Source organism: Heloderma suspectum, chromosome 1 (genome assembly GCF_057233095.1).
Source record: "Heloderma suspectum isolate Gila_16-S chromosome 1, 16-S_ref, whole genome shotgun sequence".
NCBI lineage: Eukaryota > Metazoa > Chordata > Lepidosauria > Squamata > Helodermatidae > Heloderma > Heloderma suspectum.
In genome coordinates, this window is record NC_139458.1 from 66155355 (window position 1) to 66182871 (window position 27517).

Here is a 27517-nt window from a genome sequence, read left to right on the forward strand (position 1 = left end):
GCAATCAAATACACCTGATTCAGATTTGGGACATCAGTTATATAATTAAACAATATTAATAAAACATTCACAGCCAAATTAACTGTGAATTCACCCTATAATTTGTTCTATCTCACAGAAAATGTGTCTACAATATAATTGCACTCTAGGAGAACTCGAAAAAAATGTAATAAACCAGCATCCAACTCTTCACATTTCCAACTATTAAATGTGTTGGTGTGATATATTCTGTTCAATCTACATGGAGACATCTACCAATGAAAAAAAAATACCCTTAACTGGGTCTCTTTCAATTTCATATGAACAGAAACATTTTTATTTACATCAAAGATCTTTTGCCAAATGTTATTTCCAATAGCCATACCTAAATCCCTTGTCCACATCAACTTAGATGTTTCTTTTAATTTGTGAAATGATTTCATAATAGAATATATCTTAGAATACTTATATTTGTCCTCATCAAAATCTCATCAAATGTCATCAAAAGCTCCTCTTTTTTCAAAACTGTTTTATTTTATTCTTTGTAGAATTAAATGTTGGATCTGAAGATATTGGTTCCAAGGTGGAATCATAGAATAGTAGGGTTGGAAGGGGCCTACAAGGTCATCTTGGAGTTCAGTCCTGGTTTTCAAGCTGTTCCCTAGGAATTATCCCTGCATTTGAAATTAAGTTCCTAAATCTATAACAGTTTTTTTCTCTCTGAAATCCTAAAACTCTCAAATAGATTATTAAATTTGTTATGCCTAAGTGCAGAAGCCAAGGTGAAACATCCAGACTATTCAGTAGTTCAACCCCTGCAAGCTAAAATAACCCTAAGATATTGCCTGTATTATCTTTGACACTTTCTAGAAGGGAGATCCCGCAGCCTCTGTAGGCAGCTTTTTCTATTGCTGAACTCCTTTTAGAGATGTAGGATTTTGCCTCTAACCTAAATAAATTCCCCTATGAAAAAAGGTTGCAATGTTTTGGGCTTTTTAGTTTAGAAGAAAGGAGAGTATGCATGGTGAGGAGAAAGCAGATAGAGAGAAGTTTTTCTGCCTGTCTCATAGTACTAGAACCTGGGTCACCCACCCCATTAAGCTGAATGGTGGAAAATTCAGGGCAGAACCCCGCCCCCTCCCAAGTACTTCTTCACACAGTGAAGTTTAACGATGGAATTCACTACTACAGAATGTGGTGATGGCCACCAACTGAGATTGCTTTTAAAAGGGGCTTACAAAATTCATGGAGGATAAGGTGACAATGACTACTAGCCATGATGGCTATACGCTACCTCCAGATCAGGGGCATCACAGCATACCTGTTGCTGGGGAACTTTAGTGAGAGAAGGCTGTTACCCTCATATCCTGTTTATGAGCTTCTCAAAATGTCTCATCAGCCACTGTGGGAAACAGAACACTGGACTAGATAGGCCTATGGTGTGATCCAGCAGAGCTCTTTGTTATATCTTACCTTCAGCAGCAAGGAACAAGAGCTTTACTGGGACTTGAGGCATTGGGATACCTGTATCATGACCTGTCTTTCTGCTACATGCTGGCAAACGTATACGGAAACACAAGTAACGGTGAGGTCTTTCACTGTTGTAAATCAGGACATCTCAGATCCCATGGTGAAAACCTAATGGTTACAATCCTCTATAAATCAGTTCACAAAAGCATTTACTGCCAGCACACTGCTTAGTTCAAGAAACAATTCTGAGGCTAGTATCCATGCAAAATCAAGTTAAAATTCAAAGTCCCATAAGATAGTTCAGATCATGGATTACATGGTACAGGAATCAAGCAGACAAGAGTCCAAAGTTCATAATTAGTCCAAGTGAGAAAGCTTTACAGGATATTAAGCTGAAGTTGTTCTCAGTGAAGCTTTCCAGCCTACAGGGAAGGAGCTGCTACAGCCTACCTTCTGATGATCTATCCTGACAGGGAATCTAGCCTGTAAACAAGAACTACACCAAACAGGGTGTCTCTGTTCCACCCTTTTGATTTGATGCTTCAGCCTGGGTGACACCCCAGAAATCCCCTCTGCTACAGAGTCTTCCTCCTGTCCAGTTCCCCTACTCTTAGGCTGTAAAGCAGAGGACTGACTCAAAGCCTTATCTTGCAGGTGTGACTGAAAAGATGTCTTGCTCTCCTTCAGCTTGTAATCAGAGGAGAGGCAAGGCAGAGCCAGGCTCTCAGGCCTTGAGTTTCCCATGATTGGACTGAGAAATCCTTTTCTAAGTCTGAATCAGAATCTGGCTCTGAACGGGTAGGCCCTACAGTGGCACTGGGGCTAGGCCTGACAACATGTTGAGAATCAGAGTTGCTATTCTCATTCTGAAAAGACTGTTAACATTATTTATTTTGTAAGGCATTGGATTGCAGGTGTTAGTTTTTGTTTATTATTTTAAAATATGTATTGTTTTAGTTTGATGTAGGCCACTATGAACCAAGAAAATGTGGGATAAAATAAATCTTCATCCCTAATTAAGCCTAGTGCATTTAATTGCATTTCCATAATCCCTTCTCTCCCCCTCCCCAATTTCAATATAGATTAGAAGCCAATAGTTGAAACACCCCTGGGTCATTTACAAAATAGAGCTTAAAAACATAAGATCATAAAACATAGCATAAAACCATTTTTAAATGAAAAAAAACAGCTACAGAAACAAACCAAAATAAAATCAGCTGCAGTGCTAAGATCTAAAAAGCACTAACAGTTTTAAAAACAAAACAAAACTGAAGGACTAAAAAGCATAGAAGAATAAAAAAGTCTTCACTGGGGGCTGAAAAGACCACAATGTAGATGAGCCTCTCTGAGGAGGGCATATCACAACCAGGGTGCCACCATTGAAAAGGCCCTCTCCATGGTAGCCATCCACCTCACCTCATTTGATAGGGGCACCCAGAGGAGGGCCTCAGATGATGATCTTATGGCCTGGACAGTTATATTTGGGAGGAGATTATCCTTGAGGTAACATCAAAGCAGGAGCAGAACCACAGTACCTCCAGCACCTGATTCAGATGGCCTATCCAGAAGGATACCATGGTTAATGATACTGAAAGTTGCTGTGAGGTCCAGAAGAGTCACACTCCCTTTGTCCCTTGGCAAAGATTATCCCACAGGGCAACCAAAGTTTTCATTCCAAAACCAGGCCTGAAATCCAATTGAAATTATCTAGATAAACAGTTTCATTCAAGAGCGTCTGGAGTTGTCTGGCAACCACTCTGTAAAATATTATGTCTACTGATGGTGCAGTGTAAATAATATTAATAATCACCACCCGTTTCCTATTGTGCTGTATGGAAAAGCTTTGCTAAAATTGTTGGATTAAAATTGTTGCTTTAAAATTGTTTAAAGTGACAATTTCCTGGTAACAGTTTATTAGCTCTGTGTACGTTCTATGCTCTAGCTAGCTGAGAGCTATGGGCCTGCCTTACTGACAGTGATCTTCATTCTGATTGTTCTTTTTCATTTACTTTTTCCTTTGGTTTCCAATACATAACAGAAAGTAGTATTTTCATAGAAGAGAAGACTTCTTGATATAAAAAGGAGCATACCTACTTATAGAAATATGGAAGGCTTATTTTACAGAAATGAGAAACATTTGGAATCCTTGGTTCAGAGGATGGAAATCTATTCTAAGTAATGGCAAGAAACAAAATACCTGCAGTTTCATGCATTTCATATGTTATCATCTGTCTCATCTGAGTAGTTGGCAAAGCTACTGAAAGTCGTCAGATCACAGACAGTCTTCTGCAGACCAATGGCAGTATCCTATTTGACACTACTGCTAACATGAATTACATTGCACTAGTGGACGCAACCTCTAGCACAACACCAATAGCATTTGCTGGCACAACGAGTTTTCTGGGGAAACCTGTCACACCAGCAAACACCAGAGGTTGCTTCTACTAGCGCAACATAAGTTAAGTTAGCAGTAGTATTGAATAGGATACTTCCCCGAGAGTTTGATTTGTTACCTCGTACATTAGTTCTGTCTAGTTCAAATGTTGTTTTTAACAAACAGCCAACAGAGGGGGGAGGTGAACATCACTGGGACTGTGGTAGGAGCCCCCCGCCCCTTGCACCTGCTATGCACGATGGCAGCGTTCTTCCTATCGCAAATTGTAGAAGCAAGGCGCTCCAGTTCCATTTGGGACTGTGGTGGAGCAAAGTCCCCATGCCACAGTCTCGATCTGTCTCCCTTTCTTACGTGTCAGTTATTTGTTACAACCCCCCACCCCCCAAAAATTATGTATACAAGGCCAAACAAGGTGAATAATGTCATATCTAGTTTGGCCTTTAGTCTTGTAAATAGTATTAGCAGAACATCAGCTGTGTTAGGCCACTGTAGCGTTTCTTGAGATCAGGACTTACTGTTCTTGCATTGGGGGAAAGGATGGCAGGAATTGGCATAGCCCCAAGCTGGAGGCAAATTGGAGGCTGATGTTTGTTATCTCATGTGATTTATAGCTTGCTTACAGAGCAGGATATCAATAAATATCTGAGTTCTGCACAGGAAATCTTCCAAAAGTTGCAACAAAACACAGGCACAAGCCTAAGCAAAAAAAAGTGTGCAAACATAATATAACTTGTACATTCTGAATTGCTGCAGATACCACTGTGAAGAAAGCAGGAGTGTGGGGGAATCTGAATACTTCAGTGTGTATGTGTGTGGAAGGAATATGTGTGTGGACGTAATCTTCCAAGCTTTGCCAAGCAATTACCTTCTACCAACAGTGGCAATAACAAGGGAATTGTGAGAAAATTAGGAAAGCAGGGTATATTAAATACTGGGAAAGCAAAACACAATCAGAACTCCAGACTGATTTTTAAAATCATACAATTTTCAAATGAATTCTATGAATTTGGGAAGCCAGAATGTTGGTTTTCGAAAGGTTCAGATTTATAACCCTGTACTCTAACCCAAAGATTATTCAGCTATGTTGCCCATCTATGTATTGGTTTGAAGAAGAGCTGTTATAGAAAATGCATTGCTTTGATCTAGCAAGCTCAAGGCTAAACTACATATCCCCTGGGGAAGGGGAAAAACAGCTGGGGAGAAATTTTAGAAAAGCAAATGTGCTGGAGAGGAAAGGGTTCAGAGGCCTCCTCACATCTAATGCTAGAGCTTGTAGAATCATAGAATAGTAAGGTTGGAAGGGGCCTGCAAGGCCATCGACTCCAACCCCCTGCTCAGTGCAGGAATCCAACAGGCCTCCACAGCTGCCAGTGCTGTTTTAAAGGAGTTTTCGGGGTGGGGGGTGGGGCAGGGGCTTTTGTAAAAGTGCAAATTAAATAATAAATATTATAGTAAATCTATTTTAACATTAACTGTGATTTAAAGAAATTCAGCACTTATATTCAACCCAAAGTGTCCAGCTTTCTGAAATAATATTTGTTCTTCTCCACCAGCTCTTTAAACCACTAGCAATTGGAACAGTCCCCTTCGCTGAGGACTTCTTTTTGCCTCTTCTGTGTATTCTTGACAGTTGGTGGGCAATATACACATTTTCCCCATTCTTAACAGTCTCAAGGAATTCCAGTTCTGGATTTATTTATTTTAAAAAGCTGATATCAAGCATTATGCCTTGATAGTAAAAGACTCCCTTTTCATTCGTTATCTCTTTTGTACGACGCTGCCAGTCAATTTTTGGTATATATTTGACATTGCAGTTCTAATTCTTGTTGGCAAAAGTGGTTTGTCCTCATTTTGAGCAGGTATTCTCGGCTTTGTTTGAGGTGTATCATTTTATTCCAAAATATATTTTTGCTTTAGCAAAAGCAGTAGCTGAAGAATACTTGGCACGAAAGAAGAAGAAAGATTTGTTAATTTATTTTAAGACATTTTGCAGCAGTGTGTTGCATCTTTGTATGCTTCCTTTTTTGTATTTCTTGTAGCATTTGGCACTGTACAAAAACCTCATCTGAATTTTCTAGGCTGCTGGGCTACAAACTTACAATGTAGTCCTATACATGTCTACTCAGGCATAAGTCCCATTGAGTTCCACAGGGCTTACTCCCAGGTACGTGGGTATGGGATTGCAGCCTTAATCTCCCTGCTCAAACTCACAAGCTAGGCCTTTCTTTCTCTCACATACAGGAAGAATGGACATGGAGCTGCTTGCTTGCATTCACTTTCCCATTCCAATAAATCCTTCCCTATTAGCCTTTAGGGCTGCCTGTTTATTAAAAGAGATAGGAATTTGGCAAAGGATTCAAGGAATGTCATAGATGAGATTTCCAAAGTAGATGAGAGTAAGTTTACTCTATCCCCCTCTTGTACTTGACGTCCAAGATGTACTTATTTACTCTGTATTTAACAAGACAGAGCTACACTCCCCCACCTTCCAAACATGCACACATTTCCCTCTACCACCATGAAGTGGAACAATACAAAAGCCTGAGTGTATGAGAGAACTGGGGAGCAGTTTAACTTTTGCTTGTCTAGATTTATTGAAGTGGGCAGTTACTATTGCATTTTGCTGCCCATTTAGTATTCAAGAATCAAGATAGGCAGAAGAAGAAAGGGAGGCAGCTCTGAGCTAGGAAAGAGACAGGGATAGCTTCATTTTAAACTTGCTTCCCAGTTATCACAGCCCTTCCTGTATGCTGCTCTGAACAATGCATTGTGGATGGGGCAGTGTGAAAAGGGACATCTGCGGTGCAGCAGCTTGTTTGAGTATCCTGATACGAGCAGAGGGCCAGAGGAGCAAAGGGACCCATGTCTTCAGGTTGAAGGAAGAGATGGAGGCTGAGTTTGCATGTTACGACAACCCAGGGTATTTTGTCAGGGGAGAGGCAAGCCAGAGGTCCGGGTTCGTACGCAATGCTAAAAGTTTAGCTGCTTGTGCAAAACAACCCAGGTTTAAATTTAAAATAAATCCTGGGTTGCTGTGAAATGCAAACCAGGCATGAGTGAATTGAAAAGTGCATTTCACTGGTATATTACATGGGGAATTCATGTGGACTTGAAGCAGGGTCTTCCTGATCTGTCTGTCTATCTGTCTGTCTGTCATCTATCTATCTGAAAATGCCCTGCCAATGACTGCATTTTATACAGGGGATAAGAATTTTTGATTGGCTTTGGTAGTCAAGCCCAAAGTTGTGGAAGCCAGGACCCTGCCCCTTGTCTTGTCACTTAATTCACAGTAGAGCCAATCTACATTACAATTTTAAACTGGTTTCAAACCGCTTTATCTAAAGGGATCCTGCAGTTTCATGAGGGTACTGAGAATTCTTTGCTAGAGACCCCTGTCCCCTGCCCAAGCGGCCCCTCTTCCTAGAGCTACAATTCCCAGAATTCTTGTATTTGGTAGCCGTAATCACTAAAAACAGGTTTGAAACCAGTTTAAGGTTGTAATGTAGATTGCCCCTGAGTCTCCAAGTGAGGTCAGGGATAGTCCCTGGCTCTTCTCATCAGCTTCAGGTTGCTTGCAGGCTTGACCCTGCATCATGGCTGAGGTGCCTCAGACACTTTGGCAATACAGTGGCCAAACAACATCCAGCCTTCCTCCAAAAGTTGGAGCTGGGAGGGGATGGGGATTGTCATGTGACTGTGGGGATGATCCCCATACATCTCTGCAGCTCCATGGTTGAGAGGAAGGCTGGTGCTCATCACATTCACCATGGCGAATGAAAATGTAGAAACTCAAGTGTGTGTGTGTGTGTGTGTGTGTGTGTAAAAAACAACAGGAAAAAAGAATGCATGACTCAACATCCTGTGTAGTTAGGCCCTAATAGGTTGGAAAGCATACCTTGTTTTTTACTGACATGGTTTGGGAAACCTTTGTTTATTTATTTTATCACTCCCTCAAACAGAGAACAGGCAGTGAGTGCTGATAGCTATGTAACTGAAACAGGACAACTGAGAAACAAAACAAGAGGAATGGATCAGCATGCTGGGGGAAATCCCAAGGTTTGGAGAATAGGGGAAAAGAAAACTAAGGGCACAATCCTATGGGATAGGGGGCTGCCTCCGAACTTAGAGGTGACCACCTATCCAATGCAGGGCAGAAGAAGCACGGAGGGGATAATTCCCTCCGTGCTTCTCCTGCCCTGCGTTTGTGGCTACACAGCCAATTTTGGCTGTCTGGCCACGGGAAGGCGGAGCAGGGGAGGAAGCTGCTGGACAACATATAGGATGTGTCGTACTGGCATTTCCGCCTTCCCCACCCCCGGAATGCCCCATTTTGGCCGTTCCGTGCTCCTCTTCCGAGTGTGGAGCATGGGGCTGTTCCATGCTGCCCGTGAGGCAGCGCGGAAGGGGGGGAAGGTCAGTTCTCCAGGAACCTACCTCGGAACGCGGGCTCTGAGGTTGGTTCCCAAAAAAACACATATCCTATCTATGGCCATCTAGCTGCTGACTAGCGGCCATAGGATTGCTCCCTAAGGGTGCAATCCTATGCATATTTAGACAAAAAATAGTCCTACAATTCCCAACATTGCTGAGAGTTGTAGGACTTTTTTTTCTGTCTAAACATGCATAGGATTGCACCTTAAGGGGATGAACCCCTCAAACAGTCCAATGAGGACTGAGCATGCTCAGTGGCTATGTAATGCTGAATGTTTGTTGGATTAGATTGGAAAACCAGGGTGGCAGGGGGAGGAGGGAAGAAGGAATAGAATGAAGTATCCTGAAAGAGGACGTGGCTAGTCTGTTGGAACCCTAAACAGGAGCACCCACTCTGCAACAGGTTGTTAGATATCCCATCTATTATTTATTTGATTTTTATCCTTCCTTTCTTCCAATAAGGTGGTATACATGGTTTTCTGTGAGATAAGTTAGGCTGAATGATAGTGATGGCCTAAAGCAGGGGTAGGCAACTTGTGGCCCTCCAGATGTGTTGGCCTACAACTCCCATGATCCTTCACAATTGGCTATGCTGGCTAGGGCTGATGATAGTTGCAGGACAAAATCTCCAGAAGGCCGTAAGTTGCCCATCCCTGGCCTAAAGTCATCCTGTGAGCTTCATGGCTGAGTGGGAATTTGAATTTGGGTCTTTCCAGCCCTAGTTTGGCATAATGATTTTCCAGTACTTCAGATGAAATTGACTGAAACGAAGGCAGTAGATGAGATTTTACAGTGGGAGTTCACGCTAAAAGAGTTAAATCTTTTTTGTATTATGGGAATCTAGTATATATCTTTCTTGCCTCAGCTTAATCTATGCATATTTACTCAGAAGTAAACCTTACTGAGTTCAATGACGCTTACTCCCCAGAAATTGCACATAGCATTGCAGCCTTAAATTGATTTGGCCTGTTTGCTTATTATAAATTTCTGTTTCGTTTCCCATTTGTAGAATTAAACTCAAGCATTTATAAAATTAGGCCTGTTTACTCAGGTGTATTATATATGAATATTAGGTTTAAATAGCCAGCGTAGCCTTTTAGTAGCATCAAATAGTCCTAGGAAGCATAATGATTACATGAACTTGAGACAACGTAGGGAGCAATCCTACTGGGATAGACAGCCGCCTCTGAACTCAGAGGTGACCGCATATCTGATGCAGGGCAGGAGAAGCATGGAGGGGATTGTCCCCTCCACACTTCAGCTGCTCTGCATTTGGGCTAGTCTGTTGATTTCAGCTATCTAGCTGCGGGAAGGTGGAGCAAGGGAAGCAGCTGCCAGATGACACATTGGATGTGTCGTACTGGCATTTCTGCCTCCCCCACCCCGGAATGCCCCCTGGAACACCCTGTTTTCACCACTCTGCACTCCTCTTCCAAGTGTGGAGCACTGGGCCATTCCGAGCTGCCTGTGAGGCAGTGTGGGGCGGGGGAGTCAGTTCTCAGGGAACTGTCCTTGGAGTGGAGGCTCCGAGGTTGGTTCCTGGAAACCGACGTATCCTAAGGCCGTCTAGCTGCTCACTAGTGACCATAGGATTGCACCCTTATTGACATAAAAAGTGATTGTATTAAAAGCTAGAACACTAATCATCTTAATAGCATCGCCTACATAATAAAGCCAAACAGTGTCTTACACTCTGGCTTATTAAAGAGGCCAGAGGAGGACTGGCTGAGTGGATAAGGGGAGTGGTTAATGCCTCTTTGGAACAAGGTATTGTTCCATTATGCTTAAAAGAGGTGGTTGTGAGACCTCTGTTGAAGAAGCCTTCCCTGAATCCCACCATACTAGATAACTATCGTCCAGTCTCTAACGTACCATTTTTGGGCAAGGTATTAGAGTGACCTTCCAGCTCCAGGGGTTCCTGGATGAAACGGATTATCTTGATCCATTTCAATCTGGTTTCAGGCCTGGATATGGGACGGAGACAGCTTTGGTCACCTTGGTGGATGACCTACGCCGGGAACTGGACAGGGGGAGTGTGTCTCTGTTAGTTCTGCTGGACCTCTCAGCAGCATTCGATACTATCGACCATGGTATTCTTCTAGGACGCCTCACTGGGATGGGACTTGGGGGTACTGTTTTACAGTGGCTCCATTCCTTCCTAGTGGGGCGAACTCAGAAGGTGGTGTTGGGGAATGCCTGTTTGACTCCACAGCCATTAGCTTGCACGGTCCCTCGGGTTTCTGTTCTGTCTCTCAAGCTATTTAATATCTACATGAAACCTCTGGGAAAGGTTGTCCGGAGTTTTGGAGTTCGGTGCCACCAATATGCTGATGACGCCCAGCTCTACTACTCCTTTCCACCAGATTCCAAGGAAGCTGTTTCTGTCCTTAACTAGTGTTTGGCATTGGTAATGGACTGGATGAGAGAGAACAAATTGAAACTTAATCCAGACAAGACAGAGGTGCTCCTGGTCAGTCAAAAGGCAGATCAGGGAATAGGGATTCAACCTGTGTTGGATGGAGTTACACTCCCCCTGAAGATTCAGGTTCGTAGTTTGGGGGTGCTCCTGGATTCAGCCCTAAGCCTGGATGCTCAGGTTTCAGCAATGGCCAGGAGTGTTTTTGCACAGTTAAAACTAGTGCGCCAACTGCGCCCGTTCCTGGAGATGTCTGATCTGGCCATGGTAGGACATGCCTTAGTTACATCCCATTTGGATTATTGCAATGCGCTGTACGTGGGGCTGCCTATGAAGAGTGTTCGGAAACTGCAGTTGGTTCAAAGAGCTGCTGCCAGACTGTTGACTGGAGCTGGTTACAGGGAGCATACAACTCCCTTGTTAAAACAGCTTAGTTGGGTTCCAGTCTGTTTCCAGGCACAATTCAAAGTGCTTGCTATAACCTATAAAGTCCTGGGCCAGGTTATCTGAAAGACCGTATCCTCCCTTATGAACCTGCCCATGTCCTGAGATCTTTTGGGGAGGTCCTTCTCTCAGTCCCACCACTGTCACCGGAACATTTGGTGGGAACCCGGGAGAAGGCCTTGTGGGAAGGGTGTTCCACAGACGGCTGTGGAACACCCTTCCCAGGGAAGCTAGGATGGCTCCCTCCTTGATGTGTTTCTGGAGGCAGACTAAAACATTCTTGTTCCAGCAGGCCTTTGGGACATAGTTGGAACCTGCGGGTAAGCTGCTAAAATGCAGTTTTTAATTTATATTTTAACTTTTGTATATTATCATTTGTTTTAATTGTATATGTGGGGCATTAATAATAATAATAATAATATAATAATAATAATTTATTTTCTGGACTGTCATGCTGTTTACTATGTCTTCCAGGAAAAGTAATGATATTTGCAGACTACAGCTGATAAAGAAATGAGAGAAGCTGACTTAAAGCTGAGAAATAAAAGGGCCAATCCATAGCACAATACAGACATGGATAATACCTTCAATGATAATTCCCCAAAATTTAAATAAAATTTAAATAAAATTTAAAAGGACAAAATTACTTGGAAGTTATTTCACAACAGTCTGTAAGGGTTTTAAATTCAGGACCCTGGGTGGCTAATTAACATTATCAACTTACCATCTCATTATCCTTGCTTAGTGAAGTGCCTAAATGAAACAGATTCTCATCTGATTCACACCAGCCTATTGTGCCCAACAGGAGCTTTAGAAAACTGATTCAACTGTTATTTTTAAGGCATTTGAGATTGTTAGATAAACAGCTCTATCCTTATTGCCTGTTGACGTGGCCATTTGCCAGAAACCATGTCCATATTATTCAGAAGTAGTATTTCACGTATGAAAATAATCATATCTTTGCACAAGAGACCTGAGGAGGAGTGGATGGTGATGGTGGCAGAGGTGGCTAGACCCCTTCTAAGATTGGCTAGGGGACCAGAACCCCTCCTCTACAAGTCTTTGGACTATGCCCAAAAGACTGCTACTGTAGAATGGGCTAATTGATACAGAGGAAGGAGAGGTGCAGCCCATTTTCTAGGACCCAGCAGCAACTGACTGCATTGCTTTGCTTGCTGTGCCTTGGGAGCAGAGCTTGTGTGTGGAGCGAAGAGCTGAACTGAAAGCTAATGTGAGAGGAGAAAGAGCTTAGATTGAGAGTGAAGGGGATGCGCTTGAACATTAAGCTTCTGGTTTTGCTGCCATCATCTATCTAATATTCTTGAGTGTGTTATTTCTGTGCCTTTACAATTGGGATCCCTTTTTAATTTAATGTGTAATTTAAAATTGGGCCTCCTAGAACACCCCCACCCCTTATTTCTGGGTCTGTTTGCAGAAGCTCAGATAAACCAGCAAAATGTCAAGATTGCAACAATAGTATGAAAATACATACATGGTAAGTGAATAATTTGCTCATAATTTTGGATTAAAGCACAGATTTGGATATTTATTTTTATTGTATTTATTTCAAACATTTGTATCTTGCCCTATATCAATAAAATCTCAGGGCAGTGTACAGATAAAATCAATTTAAACAATATAAAACAATAAATAATTTAAATAGCTAAAAACCTATTAAACCATTAAACAAGCTAAGACCAATTAAAATCTAAAACAATAAAACAGTTAAAACAGTGTACAACTTTAGGGAATGCATTTAACCCTCAAAGGCTTTAGTAAAAAACCATGTTTTAACTTGGTGCTGAAATGAAACCAATGTATGCGCCGATCGGGCCTCCAAGGGGAGGGCATTCCACAACTGAGGTTCCATAGCAGAGAAGGCTCTGAAAGTGAACCTTTTCCATGTGAACCTATGATCCAGTGCCTTTACTAATCTATATAAATATTATTTTGCTTTTAAATTTTTGGGTAAGGAGGGATTGATAAACTGATGTAAAAAGAGGAAAAATGCTAAGCTAATGGGTGCTTAGGATTCTCCAGTGTTGCAGCTAAGTGGAGTGAATGAAATTATTAGAGATTAAAATCGAGGAGAAAAGCAAGGGATGGCAGATGAAATTATAAGATGAGGGATGATGAGAAGGAGGGACAAAGGAAGAGAAAGTCAGAGGATAGAGATAGGAATAGCTAAATGAGCAATGGAAAGGAGGGTAATGGATAGTTGCCAGTTATACATAGTGAATATGTAGATGCTGCACAGATCTTCAAGTTTCAGATGGGTTTAGCTTTTGAGGTTTACAGTAATCAAGGGTAATGGTAAATATTACATTCAGTGTTATGGTAGGAACCGGTAGCAAACACATTAGATCAATAATGAAAACATTTCTGAGAAGGGGAGTCTTTGAGTATTTCTACACCAGGCTAAAATCTCACAACAACTTTACCGGGGCTTTCTGCTTCCATTTTAAATGCAGGATCACGACAGACTGTCTTTACACATGCTTCCTCCCCCCCCCCTTTCCCCCTTATCTGTGTGTTCTATATTTTCATTATATAGCTACTAGATGGCGCTATGGTCTTTTCAGGAGGAAACTCAAGAGTGCTGTAATTTGATAGCTCATTATTTCTGATCTTTAAAAAATGGGATAAAGGTCATTAAGTGTGGGAGACATCCTGGAGGATGTAAAGGACCCACAAACTTCCATGAGTAACCTATCTCAATCTCAGGATAAAAACTCCATGTGGAGAAGCCATTTGAGTCTGCCCCAAATGTTTTTGAAAAGCCATTTCCTCCCCACCCCTTTGGCTCAGCCTTAATAATATCTACCTGTTTTCTGTGCTCTGTTAGGTTGCCCTCTATGCAGTTTCCTTGCCACTGTGAGATACCTAACTGATGACATTTGTCACCTTTCTGAATCAGTCAGAATGGAGAGTCTCCTTTCAAATTTTCAACAGATTGATCTACGCTAGCAACTTCCTAACCTTTTGTAAAAGAAAAAAGAAGAAAAAAGAACCCGAGGTTCCTCCTGCCTCCTAAAAAAGGTTGATCTTGAGGTTCCTTCTGCATATTGTTTGCCAGGGTTTGGTCCCTAGTCTTTGGTCTGGTCCAGTTCTTGTTTGTGAAATATGGGATCTTATCTCTGCCACATTCTGAATTCTTTCCTTTCTAACCAATATTTCATGTGTTCTTTTTATGCATGTAGCTTTTATGGACTGTCTCTGGTTTAGGAGTAAAAAGGAAAGAATTCAGACAAGTTTTCATCACAAAAAGTGGGACAGAAGTGGTGGGTGAAGGGAGAAAGGAGCAAATGGGAGTAGGAAAGAAAGAATGTTGGTAACAATAAGTGCTCATAGGGTTATATTCAAGTTGAAAAGACCTTGATCTATCTAGCCATATAATTAAAGAATCATGAAAACTAGAGTTATAGGTATTATAATCAAATTAGCCACAGGGACTTTTTCTTTGCTATTATGTCATCTAATTAGCCTAGCAAATCTCTTGGCTATGGATATGAAAACAGGCCTGTTTCTCAAAGCCTTTGTCCTCTGTTTGCCTCATATTGACAATTAAGAAGAATTAACTGACATGGATGTTATAATACTATGTTTTGATATATTTAAAATCAAAGATAAATTTTAAGAACATGACCTTCACAGAGCAACGTCTAGGTCTATATTATGCAACCTCCTTTCTAAATGTATGGAGAAAAAGGGCATTCTGCTGAGTTCTGTGTTGTTGACGATGAAGATACTGGTGACATTGTTAATTCAAAAAGAGAGTGCATGCACTGACTGTGCATGCACTGAATATTTAACATAGCTTTTTGTTGCTCAATAGCGTAACAAATAATGAACAATGACAGATCATATATTACAAGCACAAATGTATTGTTTATGTATTAATATGTGCAGTGGCAACAATCTCCAAAATACAAGTCCATTACTAGCCAATCATGCTGAATGCTTCTCATATTTTTAGTAAACCTTTCCAGTAAACTTGTGATTCTGTTTGCAAGAAAATTCTAGTATAGGCTTTAAACTATTATCTTATTAATAATTTCTAGTTTTCTTATAGAATAAAAGTTCAGGTTAACATTTTATAACAACCAGAAATCTGGCACCATATTATGATTTATGAGTACTTAGGCAATTGACATGAATAAGCTGGTACAAGCTGAATTGTTTCCCATGAAAATATTGAGGAGACGTCTTCGCTGGGACATTTCTCCCTGTCTAAACAAAAACACCAATATTTTATTCACTATTAATATTATCATTATCTCTATGTTTACTATTTAAGGACATGACACTCTGAGAAAAATATTTGTTGATAGGAAGACTGTTAAGATCATTTTCACCACCAGGATGGTGCTATTCAAGACAAAATATTTAGTATGTTTCTTGAAAGTGCTTTTGTGAGAAAACCGCCACATAACCTAAGTCATATGCATCAGTGATTTCAAATGGTGACTGAAGGGAGGAAGCAGTGGAGACATTTCTTCCTTTTGGGCTGCAGACTGATAACTGATTTTTCTGAGGTATTATTTTCTTACTGTTCTGCTGTCTGCTTTTGTCTTGTTTTAATTGTGTTTGAAATGTCTTTTATTAGTTTTATTGTCCATTGCCTCAGGCTGGGAATTAACCTGAAAATTAAAAATAAATAAAATGGTGGTTCTTTTCTCTTATCCTTGGTTTATACACTTCTTATTTAGGTTTGCTTTACATGCAGCACTTTTAGGAAGTATGTGACCCCAGTGAATCTGTAGTGTGCAAGGCAGAAGTGTGCATTTATTTCATGGTGTGCAAAATGTTTGGGAACCATTGAAGTATACAGAGCTGTGTGTTTTGTGTAGTCTGATCTACAGTCATATGCTAAACTTTTCAGAGGCGTAGCCATGCAAGTCTTTTTTTCCCCTCAGGAAAAATAACAGTGACCACTTGGCTCAAAGATCTGCCTTCTACAAGAGAAGGGGCTTTCTAGGGCTCACCTTGTGGAAAGTCCCTGCCCCTGATTTTTGGGAATCCTCCTCCCCCCACACCATTCAGCAGGTTCTCCTGACTCTCTGTGTAGCATTTTCAGAGGCTGGAGGGGCTGCCGTGGGAAGGAGGGGTTGGAGAAGGCCACTTCATTCCTGCAGTTGATCCAGTGTAAATCTGGCTCCAACTCGAAGAGTTTTGAAGCACCTTAAGGAGCAACAGATATATTGTAGCTTGCATGGGCAAGAGCTTCCTATGTTAGATGAAGCACTGATCTTTGTTGCTTGTTTTATTTTTACAGTATGTCCCTCCTGACCTTTGCATCTGTAACTTTGTGCTGGAGCAGTCTTTATCAGTCAGAGCCCTCCAGGAAATGCTTGCCAATACGGGAGACAATTCCAGTGAAGGGGTAAGTAAAATGATATAAGCCATCAAAGTTTAAACTGCTTCTTGTCTTTCTGTTTCTGCCTGGATCCAAGAGCCTTTCAAAAGAGAGGCTATTCAGAATGAGGTCAATAATACCTTTAATCTTGCTTTTTAAATTTTATTTGGGAGCCTTTTACTCTCAGTGTTTCGAAATCCCGACCATTTTTAAGAAATTCCAGTTGGATTTAATTTACTTGGTAGCTTCAAAATAAACAATAATATAAAAGCCATACTCAGCTTTTTCAGAGACCAAGTATTATACTACCTGAATGTAAATGGTTGCTGAGAGAAGAACATCCTTTGAAATACAGCTAGGTTTTGCCAGCCCAAGGTGCTTAAGAGTCAAGTTGCTTTGAATTTAGGTCATGCAGGGGTAGCATTACTTTTCTACTAGGAATCACTGGAGCAGAATAGGAGAATAAAATCCTTTTGTTCAACACTTTGCACTCAAATGAGAAGATATTTTCAGTTACATCATTCTGGGTTTCCCACCCCCTCTTAATTTAAGTATGGTTTTCCAGTGTAATTGCTAAACACTTAAAGACATGAAACAAACTAATTAATTCACATGAGGCATGCTAAAGTTTTCCTTCACATATACAGCCAGCAACGTGGGAGCTATATGGTGTAAAAGTGATGCACTTGTGAATAACCCAACAGTGTGGGAGGGGCTGATTGCATGGGCTTTCCCACACAATGGGAAAGGTTAAGCTTTGGTTAAGGATGATAATCAGGTAGAAAAGACCCACACAATTGGTCTGCCCATGCGATCAAATTATTGATCATACACTGCTCCAGTGTGGCATTATACCATGTGGAAGTAATGCCCATTTTGAAAGCTCTGCATGTGAAAAGGGCCCAAAGTCCTGTTCATTTCAGTGGAATGGGTTACCTGATCCTGTTTTTTATACACAATGGTACAAAGGCACAAAAGTGTATCCAATGCTGCCAAGGTAACCCTTCTCCCACTTAAGGTCTTCTTAAATGAATGGCTGGCACGGTTCCCATGGCTCCTAGGGCCTCAAATGCTTCACTGAGCTCAAAGGGACTCTGCCAGCTCTTAGCCACGACTGGTCCTGATAGATCTGTGTAAGATCATTTGTGACCAGCTGTGCTGCAGCAAGGGCAGGAAGCAACTGCTGCATAGCGTTGCCCGTGGATTCTGGTGAACTGGCCATAACTTTGGGGACCAGCAGTGTCTTACACTAATGGTGGTGCCCCACTGCCCCATTCTGTGAGCTACTGTGTGAGTGCCCCAAAAGGCAAAACCCAGACCGTTATACATGCTCAACTCTTTTATTAATTACCGTTGCTGGGAGTAAGCCAAAGAATAGGACAACTTCCCAGTTAAACACTGTAATTCTGTTTTACTTGTGTGAATAGCTTTCTTTCAGTTGCAACCTCAGTGTTTTATAATACATATACAAATAAACATGTTATTTTTGTTAATGTCACTGGTTTGATATAAAGAAGTGTTTTTTTGGCCCTTTATGAAGTTGCCTGATAAGTAGTCAGGTCTGCGCATTGTTGTATGGATATATGATATATAAATATGCAAGTACATAAACACTAGCGTGAAAGAAAAAGACTACAAGAGTTTTCTTTTGTACTTGTACAGGGAGTTGTAAGATAGGTAGAGCATTAGAGAAATCTACATAACAGGTCTACAGTTTTATCCCTCAGTTTCTGTATAAAGAATTCAAGCAATACATTTACCTGTATGCATGAATTTTTCTTTAAAGCACATGAACTATCAAGTTTGTAGTCAGATTTGCTACAAACAGAATATAGTAATCATATAATAAAAATATGCAAGGGTTACTTGATTGTCCGGCCAAATATGTTGATCCAATTTGATCTTTAATACAAAACAAATCATTCAGGATCAGCAATATCAGAGCCAATGCCATTCAGCTTATGCTAGACACTTGCAAAATAGGGCAGTAATAAAGGAAAAGAGGAATAAATGCAAGGGATAGGTAAGGGCAGGAGAGCTGGGAGAGGATGACAGATGGAAGTGTGAGCAAGTTTTGTACTCTTTCATATTCCCTCTAGTCTGAAAACATTTAGAAGTCAAGGTGCTTCCTTTAGGTTGTATCCAGTGGTGTCATCCTCCTAGTGCAAATCTTCTAACTCCTGTGGAAACCGCATTTTCAGCCTTGCAGAAGTGTCAAATCCTATACTTTGATTCCACTTCTGCAGACCATTGCACAAGGCGCTGCACAACTCATTACGACTTCAGTAGGCTAGGTCTTGCTTGCGCTAGTTCTCATTGTTTTGCTAGCAGTTGTGCAACCATGAGCGGAACAACACCAGCTGTTGTAATTTTTCCGTTACCATAACTGTGAATATAACCCTCTATCTCCAGCCATGAAGACTAGAAACATGTTTGTTCCCCCCGCCCCCAATAAATGCATGCACACTGGATACTGAGTTAGATGTGTATCGTAATCATTAACATGACCCTTACAGGACACCAGAGTAAATAACCCTAGCTGAAAGCTATTGTTTCTTTGTTCACTGCAACATTGGCAGCAGCTCTCCAGTGCAATGGATGTATGTGCTCATAGCTGTTCCTCTTGGTAACTACCCTGGGATAAAATATTGCATGTGTACACAAACACAGACACACACACTAAGTGTTGGTCAAAATGATGGTCTGAAGTCCTTTGACATGGGGGTCAGAACAAATTAAAACACAATATGTGCCTCCTCACTTCTGTCTGCACTGCCTGTCGAGCCAGTCTTTCCGTCTTACGAGCGGGCCTATTATTATCCAGGCAGCTGGGTGTTTTTTTTTTCCTTTGCAGAAGCTGTTTGGTATTCCCCTATTTTTATTTTTAATCATGGAATAAATTTTGATGCATGTTCCTATAAACAGAGCATAAAGAAACTCTGACTATTGCAGCAACATGAAAAGAAGCTATAATTATGCAAATATTCTTTCCTACGGCAAAATCTCCCTACGGTTTTCCCCTTATGAGGCATCTAGAAGACACCTGTCAAAATCAATGCTAGGGAAAAGTGGAGTTGTGATGGATAAAATCTTCACTGAAGCACAAGTTTCTCAGAAGTAGAAACATAGACTGCATAAATATAAATGCCGGCAGTAATTTTCTTTTTGGATAAATGATAAATTATTCCAATGTTGCTTCATGATTAAAAGAAGAAGGAAAAAAACCCTTCCTTTGACTGGGAATTTTCATGCTTCTCTAGGCTTATTATTAATTAAATATACTTTCAGCGTTTTCCTCTTTCTTTCAACATAGAACTAACTCACTGATGGCCCAGAAATTGTATATGAAATAACAAGTAGACTGTAAGGGTTCCTTTGGGTAGGGAAGCCCAGAGGGAATTATTTTTAAACAGGAAAGTAGCAATTGGTTGACAATGGCCTATTTGGTTTGAATACTATTTATTTATGATGGAAAATGACTATAAGAAAATATGCAGGAGATATTTGAATGGTATGTGGTATGAAATGGTGCAATTTTTGAGTGCTAAAATGTTTTGAGTGCTAAAATGTGTGATTTGAAAAGATAACCACGAACAGAAGATTTTTCTTTGTTTTATTAGTATCCCATCCTTTCTGCAAGGAGCTTGGAGCAGCATGCATGTGTAGGATTCTCAAGCTGGCCCCAGGTCCCCTTAGACTAATTTCTCATATATTTTTACTTATTTATTGCAGGATTTATATAACAAAGATATGGTTTCAATCCTATGCACACTTACTTGGGAATAAGTCCAACGGAATTCAGTAGAATTTACTTCCAAGAAGACATACATAGGCAGCTCATGTTACATGAGTAGCTGTACAAACACCTGATGCACGGTGGCAGCTACAAGTTATACTGCGTTGAATGGAAGTTGCTTTTGCATAGCCAACAGCTATCTGGAATATTTATTTTATTTGTTTATTTGTTACATTTATATTCTGCTTTTCTGCATTTGCTGAAAGCTACATGCTGGAGCTGCTTATATTATCCAGGTTACAACAACATGCTTATCTTATGCTACATTTATATTCTGCCAAGGGACCCAAAAATGAACTATTGTTGTTCAGTCGTTCAGTCGTGTCCGACTCTTTGTGACCCCATGGACCATAGCACGCCAGGCCTTCCTGTCCTGCGCTCTCTTCCGGAGCGTGCTCAAGTCCATATTCATTGCATCGGTGATGCTATCTAGCTATCTCATCCTCTGCCGTCCCCTTCTCCTTTTGCCTTCAGTCTTTCCCAGCATCAGAGTCTTTTCCAGAGAGTTTTCTCTTTGCATTAGGTGGCCAAAATATCTGAGCTTCAGCTTCAGTATCTGTCCTTCCAATGAGCACTCAGGGTTGATTTCCTTTAGGATGGACTGATTGGACCTCCTTGCAGTCCAGGGGACTCGTAAGAGTCTTCTCCAGCACCACAGTTCGAAAGCATCGATTCTTCGGTGCTCCGCCTTCCTTATAGTCCAGCTCTCACAGCCATACATTACTACTGGGAAAACCATAGCTTTGATTAGACAGACCTTTGTCGGCAAGGTGATGTCTCTGCTTCTTACTATGCTGTCTAGGTTTGCCATAGCTTTCCTCCCAAGGAGCAAGCGTCTTTTAATTTCATGGCTGCAGTCACCGTCTGCAGTGATCTTGGAGCCCAAGAAAATAAAATCTGTCACTGCTGCCATTTCTTCCCCTTCGATATGCCAGGAAGTGATGGGGCCAGATGCCATGATCTTAGTTTTTTTAATGTTGAGTTTCAAACCAGCTTTTGCACTCTCCACTTTCACCCTCAACAAGAGGCTCTTTAGATCCTCTTTGCTTTCTGCCATTAGGGTGGTATCGTCTGCGTCTCTGAGGTTGTTGATAATTCTCCCGGCAGTCTTAATTCCGACCTGTGATTCATCCAACCCGGCATTTCTCATGATGTACTCTGCATATAAGTTAAATAAGCAGGGCGACAATATGCAGCCTTGTCATACGCCTTTCCCAATTTTGAACCAATCGGTTGTTCCATGTCCAGTTCTTCCTGTTGCTTCTTGACCCTCGTACAGGTTTCTCAGGAGACAGGTAAGGTGGTCTGGTACTCCCATCTCTTTAAGAATTTGCCACAGTTTGTTGTGATCCACACAATCAAAGGCTTTAGCGTAGTCAATGAAGCAGAAATAGACGTTTTTTCTGGAATTCTCTTGCTTTCTCCATGATCCAGCGAATGCTGGCGATTTGATCTCTAGTTCCTCTGCCTCTTCGAAACCCAGCTTGTACTTCCGGTAGTTCTCGGTTTGCATACTGCTGAAGCCTAGCTTGTAGGATTTTGAGCATCACCTTGCTGGCATGTGAAATGAGCGCAATTGTACGGTAGTTTGAACACTCTTTGGCATTGCCCTTGTTTGGAATTGGAATGTAAACTGACCTTTTCCTGTCTTGTGGCCACTGTTGAGTGTTCCAAATGTGTTGTCATATTGAGTGCAGCACTTTAACAGCATCATCTTTTAGGATCTTAAATAGCTCGGCTGGAATACTGTCCTCTCCGCTGGCTTTGTTGTTAGTAATGCTTCCTAAGGCCCATTTGACTTCACTCTCTAGGATGTCCAGCTCAAGTTCAGTGACCGCACTATCATGGCTATCAGGGACATTCAGATCTTTCCTTTATAGTTTTTCTGTGTATTCTTTCCACCTCTTCTTAATCTCATCTGCTTCTGTTAGTCCCTGCCTTCTTTGTCCTTTATCATGCCCGTCTTTGCACAGAACACAGACCTTGAGATCTCTGATTTTCTTGAAAAGATCTCTAGCCTTTCCCATTCTGTTGTCTTCCTCGATTTCTTTGCATTGTTCATTTAAGAAGGCCTTCTTGTCTCCCCTTGCTATTCTCTGGAACTCTGCATTCAGTTGGGTATATCTTCCCCTTTCTCCCTTGCTTTTCGCTTCCCTTCTTTCGTGAGCAACTTGTAAAGCCTCATCAGACAGCCACTTTGCTTTCTTGCATTTTGTTTTCTTTGGGATGGTTGGAGTTGCTGCCTCCTGAACAATGTTACGGACCTCCGTCCATAGTTCCTCAGGCACTCTGTCTATACAGGTCTAATCACTTAAATCTATTCCTCACCTCCACTGTATATTCATAAGGGATATGATTGAGGTCATACCTGAATGGTCTAGTGGTTTTCCCTATGTTTTTCAATTTAAGCCAAAATTTTGCAAGAAGCAGCTCATGATCTGAGCCACAGTCAGCTCCAGGTCTTGTTTTTACTGACTGTATAGAGCGTCTCCATCTTTGGCTGCAAAGGACATAATCAATCTGATTTCGATATTGACCATCTGGTGATGTCCATGTGTAGAGTCGCCTCTTGTGTTGTTGGAAGTCTTTGCTATGATCAGCGTGTTCTCTTAGCAAAACTCTATTAGCCTTTGTCCTGCTTCATTTTGTATACCAAGGCCATGCTTGCCTGTTAGCCTGATGATTTCGTGACTTCCTACTGTAGCATTCCAATCCCCTATGATGAAGAGGACATCTTTTCTTGGTGTTAGTTCTAAAAGGTGTTGTAGGTCTTCATAGAACTGATCAACCTCAGCTTCTTCGGCTGCAGTGGTTGGGGCATAGACTTGAATTACTGTGATGTTGAATGCTTTGCCTTGGATTCGTACTGAGATCATTCTATCATTTTTGAGATTGTACCCCAGTACTGCTTTTCCCACCCTTTTGTTGACTATGAGTGCTACTCCATTTCTTCAATGGGATTCTTGCCCACAGTAGTAGATATAATGGTCACCTGAAATAAATTTGCCCTTGCTTGTCCATTTGAGTTCGCTGATTCCCAAGATGTCGATGTTCAATCTTGCCATCTCATGTTTGACCACCTCCAGCTTACCTTGATTCATTGATCTTACATTCCAGGTTCCTAAACAATATTGTTCTTTACAGCATCAGACTTTATTTTCCCCACCAGACACATCCACAGCTGAGTGTCATTTTGGCTTTGGCCCAGCCGCTTCACTCTTTCTGGCTCTACTTGGAAATTCCCTCTCCCCTTCCCCAGTAGTATATTGGACACCTTCCGACTTGAGGGTCTCATCTTCCGGCGTCATCTCTTTTAGCCTTGTGATACGTTCCATGGGGTTTTCTTGGCAAGAATACTGGAGTGGGTTGCCATTTCCTTCTCCAGTGGACCACATTTTGTCAGAACTCTCCTCCATGACCTGTCCGTCTTGGGTGGCCCTGCACGTCATAGCTTATGGCTTCACTGAGTTACGCAAGCCTCTTCGCCACAACAAGGCAGTGATAAAACTAAATTTTGCCATTGCTACAGCTTTGCTAATCCTATTCCCCACCCTAGCTTGATAGATGAGATAATTTTAGGACGGCCCCCATGCAGATGAGTCTGTTTTCACCAAAGCTAAATTTAGATGGCCTTCTGCTTGTGTGGTAACACTACGCTATCCATGGGAAAGGTCTGTGAGAGACAGGAACCCAATCCAGGTGAGATCTTTACAGTAGAACCGTATACATGTCTACTTTGAAGTAAACCCCATTGAACTCAATGGGAATCCCTCTCAAGTAAGTGTGTATAGGATTGCAGCCTTAAAATTCTAAGTTTAACTAAGCAATGAGCTTATTTTTCTGTCTGCTCTTGGAAAATTGGATGTAGAAGCTTCTCATATAGCTTCTCATCTCTAGTTCTCTGTTCGTCCTACTGGAAGAAGTGCCAGTAAATTGTACCATTTCCTAACCACCCTGGTGAGAAGTCATAGGTGGTGAGATCTGTGTGTTTACTTTACCCCTTTTAGGATGTTGGAGAATTCCGCCATGGACTCCAGTGAGGCTGGATTCTTTAGAAGTATTCTTTAGAATCCGCCCCCCGGAGTCCGTGGCGGAACGGCCTCCACCCCCGCCACCTCCCAAATCCCCCCCGGAACGGACCTACCTGGTGGCGGCGGCGGATGTGGTGGCAGATGCGGCAGTGGATGTGGTGGCTCCGGCTCGTCTTCAGGCTGTTGCCGGGCTGCTGCGGCTGCAAATGTCAGCCGTCATAGCGGCCACCATTTGTGTGCCTGCATTAGGCCGTAATAGGCTATGTAAATACTTACGTAGCCTATCATGGCTTAATGCAAGGACGCCAATGGCGGCCACTACGATGGCCGCCATTTGTGGCCGCAGCAGCCTGGCAGCGGCCAGAACTCCAACTGCGGCCGGCCCTGGCTGGCGGCTCTGTGGCCTTGCAGCGGAGCTGGCTGGTAGGGATGTCAGAGAATTCCGCCACGGATCTTGGTGAGGCAGAACGCCAATGTATTTGGCCCCCCGAAATCTGTGGCGGAACGAAGCCCCCCGCCCCCCCACCCCACGAAAGGTGCGCAAAACGGAGCACTTATCTGCTGCCGTCTGCGCTGACTTGCGAATGGCGGCCGCATCTGCAGCTGCCATTCGCTTCCTTATTATAGCCATGATAGGCTACGTAAACAATTACGTAGCCTATAACGGCTGACGCAGGGATGCCATTTGCATCCCTGCGGAGGCCGTGATAGACTACATAAGTATTTACGTAGGCTATGATGTCAAAAAAAAAAAAAAAAGAAAGGGAACGCAAATGGCGGCCACTACGCCATTTGCATTCCTTTTTTTTTTTTTTTGCCGTAATAGCCTACGTAAATATTTAAGTAGGCTAAAACGGCAAAAAAAAGGGGGAACGCAAGTGGCGGCTGCCGTAGCCACTGCCATTTGCGTTCACTGTTGTTGTTGTTTGCCGTGATAGGCTACGTAAATACTTACGTAGCCTATCACAGCAAAATACAGGGATGCAAATGGCTCTAATAGTCAGGAAGTTTTTCCTGATGTTCAGCCGGAATCTGGCTTCCTGTAACTTGAGCCCATTATTCCATGTATTGCATTCTGGGATGATCAAGAAGAGATCCTGTCCTTCCTCTCTGTGACAACCTTTCAAGGACTTGAACAGAACTATCATCTCTCCCCTCAGTCTTCTCTTCTCAAGGCTAAACATGCCCAGCTCTTTCATTCTCTCTTCACAGGGCTTTGTTTCCAGTCCCCTGATCATCTTTGTTGCTCTCCTCTGAACCCTCTCTAGCTTGTCTGCATCCTTCTTAAAGTACAGTGCCCAGAACTGGACACAGTACTCCAGATGAGGCCTAACCAGGGCTGAGTAGAGGGGAACCCGTATGTCCTGGGATTTGAAAGCTATGCTTCTATTAATGCAGCCCAAAAGAGCATTGGCCTTTTTTGCAGCCACATCACATTGTTGGCTTATATTCAGCTTGTGATCAACAACAATTCCAAGATCCTTCTCACTTGTAGTGTTGTTGAGCCACATATCCCCCATCTTGTAACTGTGCATCTGGTTTCTTTTCCCTAGGTGCAGAACTTGGCATTTATCCCTATTAAATGTCATTCTGTTGTTTTCTGCCCAGTCTCCAGTCTATCAAGATCACTTTGAATTTTGTTTCTGTCTTCCAAGGTATTAGCTATCCCACCCAATTTTGTGTTATATGCCAAACTGATCAGCATTCCCTGAACCTCCTCCTCCAAGTCATTAATAAAAATATTGAAGAGCACTGGGCCCATGACTGAGCCCTGTGGTATCCCGCTCGTTACCTCTCCCAAGTTTGAGAAGATCCCATTGACAAGCACTCTTTGAGTCCGATTCTGTAGCCAACTGTGGATCCACCGGATTGTTGTTTCATCTAGTCCACTTTGAGCTAGTTTTCTCATCAGGCTGTCATGGGGCACTTTGTCGAAAACTTTGCTGAAGTCGAGGTATATTATGTCCACAGAATTCCCACAATCCACAAGGGAGGTTGTTGTTGTTGCTGTTCAGTCGTTCAGACGTGTCCAACTCTTCGTGACCCCATGGATCATAGCACACCAGGCCTTCCTGTCCTGCGCTCTCTCCTGGAGCGTACTCAAGTCCATATTCATTGCCTCAGTGATGCTATTTAGCCATCTCATCCTCTGCTGTCCCCTTCTCCTTTTGCCTTCAATCTTTCCCAGCATCAGGGTCTTTTCCAGAGAGTTTTCTCTTCGCATTAGGTGGCCTAAATATTTGAGCTTCAGCTTCAGTATCTGTCCTTCCAATGAGCAGTCAGGGTTGATTTCCTTTAGGATTGACTGATTTGACCTCCTTGTAGTCACTGAGTTGCACAAGCCCCTTCGCCACAATAAGGCAGTGATCCATGAAGGAGACAAGGGAGGTTACTTGAACAAAAAATGAGATCAGATTCGTCTGGCAGGATTTGTTCTTGACAAATCCATGTTGGCTTTGAGTAATCACTGCATTGTTTTCAAGGTGCTTACAGATGGATTGCTTTATCATCTGCTCCAGGATTTTCCCAGGGATTGATGTCAGACTGACTGGTCTGTAGTTCCCAGGTTCCTCCTTTTTACCCTTTTTGAAGATAGGGACAACATTAGCCCTTCTCCAGTCATCTGGCACTTCACTCATCCTCCATGATTGCTCAAAGATAATAGGCAGTGGTTCTGAGAGTTCTTCTGCCAGTTCCTTTATTAGTCTAGGGTGCAGTTCATCTGGCCCTGGAGATTTGAACTCATTCAAAGTAATGAGGTGTTCCTTGACCATATGCCTGTCGATCTCAAACTGCAATCCTGCTCCTTCGGCCTATACTTCGCCTTTGCCAGGGGCGTCATAGACCCTCTTTCAGGAGAAGACTGAGCCAAAGTAGGAATTGAGCACTTCTGCCTTTTCTTTGTCCTCTGTTATCATTTTGCCATCCTTATTTAATAGCTGAACCACCATTTCTTTCCTCTGTCTTTTACTATGCACGTCGCTGAAGAAAGCCTTTTTGTTGCTTTTAGCATCCCTCGCTAACCTCAGCTCGTTCTCAGCTTTAGCCTTCCTGACGCCATCCCTGCAATTCTGTGCTACCTGCCTGTACTCTTCCTTTGTTGCTTGGCCTTCCTTCCACTTCCTATTTGTGTCCTTTTTTGTTTCCAGGTCATCTCTTAGCTTTCTGTGAAGCCACATTGGCTTCTTCTGTTGTCTTC

At 42.2% G+C, this 27517-nt stretch overlaps 1 protein-coding gene across 1 annotated transcript in view; it reads left to right on the forward strand.

The window, feature by feature from the left end:
- The window catches only part of RYR3 (ryanodine receptor 3), a 593263-nt gene that overhangs the window by 105869 nt on the left and 459877 nt on the right, over window positions 1-27517 (forward strand). Inside the window, exon 3 of the mRNA XM_084844796.1 lies at window positions 16411-16518. Within this exon, the coding sequence (XP_084700922.1) occupies window positions 16411-16518 (108 nt within the window). The remainder of the gene's footprint in view (window positions 1-16410; window positions 16519-27517) is intronic.